We start from the raw sequence: 12,353 nt of genomic DNA on the forward strand, positions 1-12,353 counted from the left end.
TGTCCCATCCTCAATCTGCATCCCATCCTTCACCTGTGTCCCATCCTTCATCTGCGTCCCATCCTTCAGTTCCTTCCCGACTCCTCTCCACCCCGTTACTATCTTTGCACATATCGGTTTACAACATATCCTTGGGCCTTTTAACGTCTTCTGCCTGGTATCACAGCCTAAGCTACTTAGGTAGAAAGTTTCAGCTCTTCTACTGGGTCACGTGCCCCAGACATTTTTGTGGTCGTTCTTGGGAGAATTCCTGGGGGCAATGTTAGGTACACAGTGAAAGCTCTGTGAGTGAGAACTAGATTTGTAAAGGATTGTTTAAATCAAAGCCACAGCCTCAAGAATTCTGGGATTTCAGTAGTCTTTCCTTGTTTCTGTATTAATAGAAAATCTTCAAGCTTGGTTCAGAGAGATCTCAAAACAAATATTGTCTTTAAATTATGATGATTCTACTGCTGCAGGCAGAAAAACTGTGCAACTAATACAAGCTTTGGAGGAGGTAAGGAAAGTCTTTTTAAATGACAGTTCTTGGATGATGAATCATACTTTTTGACTCACCCAGCAATCTGCTCCTGGAAATATATCTAAGAGAATATTTCATCAGAAGCAAAAGCAGTATGAATTAATATGCTCACTGTAATATTATATACAGTGTCCTGAAATTGGGAAAATAATTAAATGACCAACATGAAGAGAATGGTAGCAAAAATTAATGGTATTTCAACTTGTGGAAAAATGTAGTCTTAGAAAAATAATTATGAAAACAATATAGAAACATTGGGAAGATTGTGTAAGGAGGTAAAAGCAAAAATAAAACTGTGTTGTATTTTTTAGATTGGTCAAGAGTGTGTGCCTGGGGGAGAAAACTACAAAGGAATACACAAAAATGAAAATAGTTATATAATGATCATATGCTTATAAGTGGTGTATTTTCTTTTCTGAAAAAATAGTTTGTTTTTTATCTACTCAAAAATAATTGTACCAAACAAGAATTATTTTACCTCCACACTCTAAAAATTTTAATTGTGTATTGAGCTTAAAATGTAAAATAAACGAAAGTATCAGAACAATAACCATAAACTCTATTATTTAAACATCATTCATACTCATCTGGAACCCTGTCCAGTTGGTGTAAGTGTACATTTTTAGAGATCTAATTAGTACTTTTTTCAGTTGGCAGACTTTCTTCTTGGCTTTTTGCTATTTTTGTGAGGTTTTTAGAATGGTCACTGTTAATGGCAACACAGTATAATTCTCCGTTGTTAGCCAGCCAGTTTCCCTAGCCATTCCAAACAATTGTCCACTTGTACTATTTCTATTTTGGTTGTTTTTTTGGGTTTTCTAGTCTATAGTACAATTAAAAACAGCTTTGTAAATCTCAGATGCTTTTATCTTTTGTGTTATTTATTTTTCCATATAGCCCAGGCCCCTTGAATTATATACATTAAAATTTCAGGACACTGTGGAATCATTATTTGTTTTAAAGAGTCCGTCAAAAGAACTTAATAATGTACAAGTGCCAACACCTTGGTTGTGATGTGAGTTATTTTATTTTTTAGCAATCCTTCAAATCTTCAGAATTAAGAGGATTTTCCCAATATATGTTTATTGATATTAAAATGGAAAATGGAAGTATTCACTTATTATGGCATTTAGATAAGGATAATAAGCAGTAGAACATTTCCTAATCCTAGAAATTTGTGTGTTATTTTATGACTTGGCTTATACATTTCTGAAATTATAACTTGAAATAAAAATTTTGCCAAGAAATGCTTTGGAAGTAGCATGCTCTATTTGAAGTCTTTTCAAGGAAAAACAAACACCATCGAGGGCATTCAGAATTTTAAAATTAAATATATTTATGTAACACAGGTTCAAGAATTTCACCAGTTGGAATCAAATCTACAAGTATGTCAGTTTCTTGCTGATACTCGCAAGTTTCTCCACCAAATGATCCGAACCATTAACATCAAAGAGGAGGTCCTGATCACGATGCAGATCGTTGGGGATCTTTCTTTTGCTTGGCAATTAATTGACAGGTACTGTGGACAGGCTGACGTTTGCCCATGACGAAGGGCACTCTCAACATCTCCTTACCATTTGTCTCTTTTTACAGCTTCACATCTATCATGCAAGAGAGCATAAGGGTGAACCCATCCATGGTGACTAAACTCAGAGCTACATTCCTAAAGGTAAGCAAAGAACAGTGAGATCTCGTTCTCAGTTCCTAGGGAAGAGTTGGTCTTCGTTATTACCTCATTCATTAATTCAGCCCAGGATTTCATCCTTTTAGAAAGTTAGATAACGTAAGTATTTGCATAGACTGAAAATTGTTGACAATTTCTCCACGAGAGCATAGCTTCAAAAGGTGCCAAGGGCTGGCCCCGTGGCTCAGTGGTTGAAGCTCCACACACTCTGCTTCAGCAGCCCAAGTTCGTAGGTTCAGATCCCGGGTGCGGACCTACTCCACTCATCTGCCATGCTGTGGAGGCATCCCACATACAAAGTAGAGGAAGATTGTCACAGATGTTAGCTCAGGGCAAATCTTGCTCACACACACACCCAGAAGATGCCATGAATAATTTAAGTTTGAATTAATAATATAAGCTGGAGTGTCTTGCAGAAAATTATTTTGAAATGAAAATAAATGTTTTTTTGTTGTACCAGTATACTGAAAATGTGAATCCTATGGGTCCTTTTTTCCCTAGATGTGAATTGAGTCCTTTTACTTCTTCATTTAAAAAATTCTCATTGAGCCTCCACTACAAACTAGGACCTCCTCTAAAGGTTAGGGATAGTGTGAACAGCACAGACATGGTCCCTGCTCTCACGGTAGTTTCAGATCGTGATAAATGAACACATAACTTACCCAATGTCTTCTGATGGAATCACCGTATATATTAACTCTGAGGTGCACTTTCTTTCATATTTAAACATCTCTGTAATTGGCGGTGAGCTTTATAATTGCTGGCAGCATGTTTTTTCTTTCTGAGTGGTACATAAAATACTGGCACTTCTTACAGTCCACGACACCTTAGATTGGACTCGGTACAGAAATCCATCACTCAAAATGTCTGATTCCCGTGCAAGAGTAGCTGTCTTCTGTAGCACAGTGGCTCTCAAACTTGAGGGGCATCAGAATCACCTGGAAGGCTTGTTACAACAGATTGCTGGACCCATCCCCCAGAGTTTCTGATGAAGTACATCTGGGGTGGGGCTCAAGAATGGGCATCTCTAACAAGTTCCCAGGGGATGCTGATGCTGCTGGTCCAGGGACCACAATTGGCGAATGAGTAGCTTGCAGATGACTGTCATTTTTAAAAAATTGTATCATCGTCATCAGAAACTATGAATGACTTTGATGAAGTTTAGTGGTGTTGCTCTCTCTTGGGTAAAGCCCAAGAGCTTTGGTGTATGTTACTGTTTCTGGAAAGAGCGCAATCTCTAGGACTCTTTGAGACAGAGAAACAGACATATCTTATTTTTCTTCCAGCTTGCCTCTGCCCTTGACCTGCCCCTTCTTCGTATTAATCAAGCAAATAGCCCCGATCTTCTCAGTGTGTCTCAATATTATTCTGGCGAATTGGTGTCCTATGTGAGAAAGGTAAGAAATGCGTCAGGGTGTTTTATTGGCAAACCAACTGCTATTGTAAGCACAAAAGGTGTGCTTGGGGCCCTATTAAGAGTATACCCATGTTCCTTTCTCTGATTCTTAATTTGATTCCAGAAATTTGCAACACCTAAAAGTAAACTTATTCTTACTGGTTCTTTAGATGAGCAGATATTTTTTTTACTTTCAAAGAACTTTTACACCTGTTTTTTTAAATGCTGGTGGTATTGACCTCCACTTTCTGGTGAAGAAACAGATTATAATGGCTTCTTCCAAGTCACAGAGCTAGTTGGTAAAAGAGCCAGATCTTGAGCCAACATAGTCTAGTCTGAACTTAATTAAAGCTTTCAGCGGAATTTGGGTCCTTGTTTTAATAACTTATTGTTCATCATGGAGCCCGACAGGTCTGGATTCAAAATTTTCTTGTGTCACATAGCAGCTGAGTGGTCTAGAGCATGTTACTTAACATCTCTGAACCTCAGTCTTTTAAAACTTCATAATGTGGAAGTGATAGATCTTTTGCAGCATTTCCATGAGGATTAGCTTTATATCCTGTGAGCGACTCATGTCTGAAGGAGCATAGCCCATTGCCTGAGAGCTCTTTCAAGTCGCACAGCATCCCTTCTGTAGACAGATAAATGGCTGTTTGTACACACGGGTATCCTTCTTACTGTTGTCCTAGCATTCATCAGCTAAGAAAAATAAAAGAGACTTTCAGTTGTTTTTCCTCTTTTCCTTTTCACTAAAGGTTTTGCAGATCATTCCAGAAAGCATGTTTACTTCTCTTCTGAAGATCATAAAACTTCAGACCCACGATATCATTGAAGTGCCAACCCGCCTGGATAAAGACAAGCTGAGGGACTATGCTCAGCTTGGCCCACGATACGAGGTGCTGTGTCCCTTTGACTTCTGCCCTTTGATATTGAAAACCCGAAACCATGAAATATCACAGATGTGTTGCCTGGCATATCCCCAGGACCACCCGACCACTTGTGATTTGTTTCTTCCCACTCTCAGTGATAACCACATTTACCATTGTAATGAAATTTATTCCTTACATTGTCCTGGTGTCATTTAAGGCTTTGCCTGCCTGAATGTTCTCAGAGGAAGTAGAGCTCAGCTGGTCACTTTTCTTTTGAACAGTCTTGGTGGATCAGCCCTTCTCTTGGGCTGCATAGCCTAGACTTTTCACAATCGAGTTCCTGCTTCATCCACCAAACCAGTGGCTCAAAATAATCCTCATTCCATGAACCATTTCCTCCAGGCGGACTTTTAAACCCACTCCATAGTTAAGGAGCCTCAGAAGTTGTTCTTCTCAAACTCCTCCGCTTTCCTTTCTCCCTGAACTGAAAATTAAAGATGTGAAAAGTAAAATCAGGTGAAAATTGAAAATGTGATATGTTTCCAGTTTCACATCCTTTGATGCAACTCTAAACATTGCAACAGGAACTCAGATTTTCAAGCTCAGAATTTCCACATTTATTCTAACTCAAAAAAAGAGCATCAGTCTACCTTATCACTGTCTCCTGGTGTTGCTTGAAAAGAATGTGGAAGGCAGTGAAGGAGAGTTACCCTCTCATAGTCTCAGTCAGCCTTTCCTTCTTGGAAGAGACCATCCATATCAGTGAGTCCTGCCCTCATCTTAGACATGAGAAACTGAGGCCTAAAGAAGGGGAAATGATTGGTTGAAGGTTAAGGAATGAATTAATGTCTTCTGACGCAGTCACCCAATATGTCCAACAGTGGTCTCAGTTACCCCACAAAGCCTCGTTTCTGACCAGGACACATGTACCCAGTGTCCTAAAGCTGCACACTCATTCCTGTTGTTTTTGCCCATTCCAGGACTATTGGCCAGTGATTTTAGCTTCCCGTAAAAATAATGTCTTTTATGAGAAGTTCTTCATTAACTTCTTTTTCTTTGTTGAAGGTTGCCAAGCTTACTCATGCTATTTCCATTTTTACTGAAGGCATCTTGATGATGAAGACGACTTTGGTTGGAATCATCAAGGTAACAGTTTGATGCTGGTCCACGTGTCTCGTAGTAAGAGCCTTAGTAGTTTGGATTATTGTGGAATGTATCCTATGGGATAATGTTACCACCTTATGTCCCTTGCTTGTTTCACATTCAGCTTTTGATCTTCATTTATTGATGGAGGAAGAGAGAGCATTATAATCCTTACCTTTGAGAATACCCATGAGTTATTTAAGAGAAATCCTTTTACTGAATTTTCATAATAACAAAGAAAACAAACAGTTCAATTCTCTTAGGCAAAATAGCTAGCTCACTCACTTGCTCTCCCTCTCTCTGTCTCCTCCCCTCCCCCAAACTGTTCTCTCTTTTCAGTATTTTTGTACTGCACCCCAAGTACAGAGAGCTGAGATAATTGTACCTGTCTGTTCATAGGCCGTTGTCATCACTGATGTGTGCAAGCTCCTCTCTTCTTTTTTCTTTCTCTTCTCCTGGATACCCACACCCATTTCCATCCTCGCACAGCACCCACTCTGTATGTTTGATTTTTGTCCCTAAGTACGGAAGTATTCTTATTTTTAACATGTGGTGTTATTTTATGTATACATGGGTTTTTGATTTATCTAAATCATATTGTGCACTAAATCTCATTGTTTTTCCAGCTTTTCTTACTGCTTACTGCTTTTGAAATGTATTTATGTTGCCGTGGGTCAGGTAGTTGGTTACTTCGTCCTGCTACAGAGAATTCCACATTTTACTTAATTATTCCCCTAGGCACAGACACCTGTGTTGCCCGTTTTCACCCCTGGTCTCCCCATTATCATAAACACTGTCAAGATGAGCATCTCTGAGCATGTCCCCACTGCAGACTTGTGCAAGAGTTTCTCTGAAATCTACATACCACCAGGAGTGGATCATTGGGCCTAGGGCATATTTATACTTAATTTGTCTCAATACTGCCGGATTCCTTCTGAAATGACTTGTTTCCTGTGTAGCTACCCACATTTTTGCCAGTTCATGTTATTATCCACTTCCTAATTTTTGTTCTCTCAAGGGATGTAAAGTGAGATCTCATTGCTCTTTTAATTTGTAATCCTATGATGATTAGTGGTGTTCACATTGACAGAATTCATGGTGCTGTTATTTATTTTTCCATTTATCTGATATCAGTAGAATCTGAACATTTCTGATTTTTAAAAAAATTTATATCTATCAAATTGCCAGATTAACGTCTGTGTTAATAAAATCTGAGAAAATATAGGAAATGAACCTCAATAGAAATGGAACTTTAGTGTGTGGTTCCTGGAAGTGTGCTGAAAGAAATACCATTGTCCCCCTGGAATATTAATAGAATCCATTAGACATGCTCTAGTCCTGATGCCAGTTTAACTCAGTTGATATGCAGAGAGTACACATGCAGGTTCCCACTTCTGACTAATCTGTAAAGTGATGATAAATCCTAGGACCAGATTATCTTTTGCCACAACCTTTCCGATAATAAGAGCAGAGGGACTGTCGTCCTGACCCCATTCAACCCAGTAGACTATCTCTGCCGGTCTAACGACTCGAGGCTGTTTGTAAGGGATCCTGTGGCCCTCACTAATCTTTAACCTTCGAAAGGTAAGGATCTATTTCAAACACATAAAAAATATAAGTTCACTTTAGTTGATATGACTTAAAACAAGTGAGATATACACAGATATAGACATAGAAATGTTCATTGTTAGAGGTAGCCGAAAGAATAGAAAGAATCTAAACATGTATTGGTAAGAGGATGGCTAAATATATCGTGATGCATTCATACCATGGATTGCTCTGCTGCCATTCAAAAAGAATTTGCCACTGGAAGATTTCCAAAACTTAAATTGAAAAAAACAAATTGTAGAATAGTGTGTCTGTGTGTGTGTGTTATGAGCTCATTTAGATTTTTTTTTAATTAAATATATATTTAAGGACAAATATTTATGTGTATGAATTAACAGAGAAAAGTCTGGAGGATCCATACGAAAGCTGTTAACTTTTGTTAACTTCAGGGGAAGAGATAGAAATGTGGGGAAGGGGCTGTGTTAGCTATGAACACTCCATAAATTACTGAAAGTCTGGGAAGAATTGGAGGAGCCATTTAAGACCTGTAGATTCATGAAAAGATTTAACTGTTTCACTGAATTTGTTGTTATAAGGAATATTTCTTTGCAAACTTCATGTTACTTCTTTGATTTTATTCTCATTGATTATATTTATCTATAATTTACCTTTTTATTATAAGATAGAGCACAGATACTGAAAGCTACAGAAACAATTATGTGGCTTAATGGGTTATTATAAGGTAAACACCACTCGTTCTCACCCCTACTCAAGTCAAAAAATATAATTTAGCCATCTCCCACCCAGGATCCTCTTCACATGCTCTGACTTAATCTCAGTCTCTCTGTTTATAGTTTTGTTATCCAAAAGTAAATCTCTAGACACTATAGTTATGACTTGCCCATTTAAAAAAATTTATTAGGGGGGCTGGCCCAGTCGTGTAGTGGTTAAGTTCGCATGCTCCACTTTGGTGGTCCAGGGTTTGCAGGTTTGGATCCCGGGCACAGACCTAGCACCGCTCATCAAGCCATGCTGTGGTAGCATCCCACATAAAACAGAGGAAGATTGGCACAGATGTTAGCTTAGCAATAATCTTCCTCAAGCAAAAAGAGGAAGATTGGCAACAAATGTTAGCTCTGGTCCAGTCTTAGACACACACGCACACACAAAAATTTATTATATCTTTTAAGTCTTTTTAATTTCCACATTTCTCCTCCATTCCTTTCTCTCCTTACAATTTACCTGTTGAAGAACCTGAGGCCTTTGACCTATTGTTTCTCCACAGTCTGGATTTTGCTGATTTCATAGTCATGATGTAATTCAACATGTTTCTCTGGCTTTTGTATTTTCTGTAACTTTCACTGCAATTATCTTCCTTGAAGTTTAAATATAATCAAACCCAGATGGAACCCATCAGTTGTCTTTATGACTTTTTAAAATAATGGTCCTTTACAAAGTAAAAGAAACAAGTCTCAGGGACTTCAAAGAAGTGTGTTGAAACTATCTGATGCTTTATGGATCTGATAGGAGACTGTCTTTTAGGAAATAACAAAAGCTTTCTCATTATAGAAGGAAGAATCAGCAAAATAAGCTTGTAGAGTCAGACAGCAGATTTGCTGTCCTATTTTACCTCCCTAATTACAAACAGCATCCCGAGAATGCTGAGAGAAAAGAGAACTGTTAAATCTGCAGTGTGGTCCAGCCCCAAGCTTTGCTCCTGTGGCTGTAGAGGCCCTGAGATGACATCCAGAGGGAAGACACGAACCAAATTCAAAGGCAGGCCCTTCATTCCACTGCCTCCTCCTGGTGATAAGGAAAGGCACTTTTTACTTTTAATGAAATGATTAAAATGTGAGGCAACTTACAACTTTCCACCCTCGTCATCTTTGAAATGTCATGTTGTACAATTATCATCATGAATTTTACTGAGATAAACCAAATCCTAAAGAGGTGACAGGTTTAATAATTCTGTCCAAGGTACACAAGATTAAAGAGGGGCAGGAAGGAAAAGAATCCCAGTCGTTTAGAAATGAGGTAGGAAAGTGCTCCATGCTAGCTTCTGGAAGCCATCTTTCCTCTGGGTTTCCTCTGGACTGCACTTTTCCTCACTGCCACGTATTGCTTTTTGATTTGCCCGTAGGTGGATCCGAAACAGTTGCTGGAGGATGGAATAAGGAAGGAGCTAGTTAAACGTGTTGCTTTTGCTCTTCATAGGGGATTGATCTTCAACCCTCGAGCCAAGGTACCAGATGACCAAAATGGGTTGGCCTTTCTCTCTTCTCAGCTTGCAAAAGGGACTAGAACACCATTTTTAACTATTATGAGCAAGACCTTTCCTCCTATCTAAACATCTATCTAATATGTGATGTTCGATACTATCAACTGATGGGCTTCTTTGTCCTATATTGTAATCCATTCATTTTATATGAAAATCCTTTTTAAAACCAGTCCTTGTTTCTTTCACCTGTTGATCCCCTAGTTTAAGAATTGAATTGATGTTTATGATTCGGAGTTGTCTTATATTTAAAAGAATTTGTTAGCCCTAAATCAGATAAAAACTTATTATGAAGGCTCTAATTTTTTATTTTGCTTGATCTGTTAGGGAATATGATCATTTTTTTCGAGAGAAAAAAATAGGCCTGAAATTTGTATCTGGGGTACTTTTCACCTCAATTAATTTAATTTAAAATACTTTAAGTGTTTTAAGATTAGATATATTCATCAAATGATATGAGAGAAATCACCGACATTCGTTTTTTGTATTCTTTTGTATGAGGCTTCCTTCCCAAATGAATGAAATCTATTCTTTGCTGAATGTCTGACATAAGTTACCACTCATCATAGGTGAGAGAGGAAGTGAGTATTTCCAAAGCTGTCCTAAACCATCCCTGTGGTCTCTCACTTGGGGTATCACTTCAAGTCTAACGAAGATATTAGAGGTTGACAATCTACTTCAGTATAATAGATTGATGTTTCCCCTTTTGTGCAGCCGAGTGAATTGATGCCCAAGCTGAAAGAGTTGGGAGCTACCATGGATGGATTCCATCGTTCTTTCGAATACATACAGGACTATGTCAACATCTATGGTCTGAAGATCTGGCAGGAGGAAGTATCTCGTATTATAAATTACAATGTGGAACAAGAGTGTAATAACTTCTTAAGGACAAAGGTATCTAAATAAGCTTAAAATTCTTGACTATATTTGTTATTTCTGATGTCTAAAATACATACCCCAAACCTCAGAAATTCCAACAAGAAAGTTTATTTATTTAAATAGTTACTAAAAAATTAGTAAGCACTAGACTATCACGGATACCCTTGGAGTACATCCAGGAGTCATGAAGGATGCAGAAAGGTTGATATGGCACCTGACCTTTCGGAGCTTACTGTCCTAAGGAGAAAGCAGATAGAATTAAATGGCTACAGAATGAAGCTGTTTGTTGTTTTTGTTATAACTCAAGTGAATGAGAGTTCAGAAGACTTAGGAGTCCAGTGGGGCTTGATCAGGTTATATACCAAAGAGCGGAATTGCTGGGTCATATGGTAATTCTGTGTTTAACTCACTGATGAACCATCAAACTGTTTTCTACCCTGCCGGCACCATTTTTTCATTCCCACCAACAGTGTTGGAGGGTTTTAATTTCTCCACATCCTCGCCCACACTTATTTTCCCTTTTTTTGGTAAATTATAGCCATCCTAATGAAGGTGAAGTGGTATCTCATTGTGGTTTTTATTTGCATTTCCCTAATGACTAATGATGTTGAGCATCTTTCCATGCGCTTCTTGACCATTTGTAAATCTTGTTTGGAGACATGTCTGTTTATCTCCTTTGCTTGTTTTTTAATTGGGTTCTTTGAGCCCCAAATTCTTGAGTGTCATAGCTAAGAATTTTGACTTTAGCCAGTAAAGGAGCCACTCTGTAAGTTTTTAATTAGGGAATTGACATGATTCAGCTGCCATTTTTGAAAGATTAAGTATCTTCTGAGCTTAGGATATTTTGGATTTTTATTGTTGCATTGATGCATGTTAACTTATAGGACAAAAAGCCAGAAATTTCTGTGTCTCTTCTTGTCACTTCTCCTCAGTCACTTCACTTCTTCACAGATGTTCCCCTTTTTTATAAATGCTATTAATGCCATTTTAAGTTTCCTCTTTAAAACCAGGGAACATTTATCATCACTGTTAATGCCACGTTATCTTTGTAAAACTATGTGGAAAAAGGATAACTAGGTTACCTTATCCAAGAGGTACTAAATATTTATGGTTTGGTTTTGCTTTTTCTAGATTCAAGATTGGCAAAGTATGTACCAGTCCACTCACATTCCTATACCAAAGTTTACCCCTGTGGATGAGTCTGTAACGTTCATTGGTCGACTCTGCAGAGAAATCTTGCGGATCACAGACCCAAAGTAGGTGTATCTGAATTCCACTGAGCCTTGAACACCATGGACAATACACAGCTCTAAACATATATTGCATATACCCATATCACACCCTTGTTCCTGCTGCAGTTGGGTCCTTTCTAATGAGTTTATTAAATTCACTTTTTTTTCTTTGAGGAAGATTAGCCCTGAGGTAAGATCTGTGCCCATCTTCCTCTACTTTACGTGTGGGATGCCTGCCCAGGATCCAAACTCATGAACCCCGGGCCGCTGAAGCGGAGTGCGTGAACCTAACTGCTACACCACCGAGCTGACCCCTAAATTCACTTTTTTTCAGACTGCATATTTTCCTCAATGGGCCTGAAGAGACCCCAGTCCAAAGAAATATAGATTAAAACAACTATCAGGTCTCTTTCGCCATCTTTTAGTCTGTGCTTCTCTTGCTTTCCAAGTAGCATTCTACTCACTTGGGCCTGTGGGCTCACCAATATGTTAAAACTTCTCAATTACAAACTGCTCATCTGTACCTGTGTAACTGTGGCACGCTCCCCCACTCCAGTCCCTGGGTCTTGCACTTGTCAGCTCCTATCCTGATCTTTTAAGGTTACCTCCTTGTTTCTTAGCTCCACACCCAAGCACTTTTTTTTTTTCCTAAAGATTTTATTTTTTCCTTTTTCTCCCCAAAGCCCCTCCGGTACATAATTGTATATTCTTCATTGTGGGTCCTTCTAATTGTATGTGGGACGCTGCCTCAGCGTGGTTTGATGAGCAGTGCCATGTCCGCGCCCAGGATCCGAACCAGCGAAACAC

General features: G+C 38.6%; 1 protein-coding gene across 1 annotated transcript in view; it reads left to right on the top strand.

The window, feature by feature from the left end:
• WASHC5 (WASH complex subunit 5) overlaps positions 1-12,353 on the top strand; it is a 58,570-nt gene that overhangs the window by 26,535 nt on the left and 19,682 nt on the right. The window contains exons 12-20 of the mRNA XM_046642346.1: positions 384-496; positions 1,870-2,036; positions 2,114-2,189; positions 3,491-3,601; positions 4,356-4,496; positions 5,535-5,615; positions 9,301-9,402; positions 10,150-10,329; positions 11,446-11,570. Of these exons, the coding sequence (XP_046498302.1) occupies positions 384-496; positions 1,870-2,036; positions 2,114-2,189; positions 3,491-3,601; positions 4,356-4,496; positions 5,535-5,615; positions 9,301-9,402; positions 10,150-10,329; positions 11,446-11,570 (1,096 nt within the window). The remainder of the gene's footprint in view (positions 1-383; positions 497-1,869; positions 2,037-2,113; positions 2,190-3,490; positions 3,602-4,355; positions 4,497-5,534; positions 5,616-9,300; positions 9,403-10,149; positions 10,330-11,445; positions 11,571-12,353) is intronic.

Source organism: Equus quagga, chromosome 16 (genome assembly GCF_021613505.1).
Source record: "Equus quagga isolate Etosha38 chromosome 16, UCLA_HA_Equagga_1.0, whole genome shotgun sequence".
Classification (NCBI taxonomy): domain Eukaryota; kingdom Metazoa; phylum Chordata; class Mammalia; order Perissodactyla; family Equidae; genus Equus; species Equus quagga.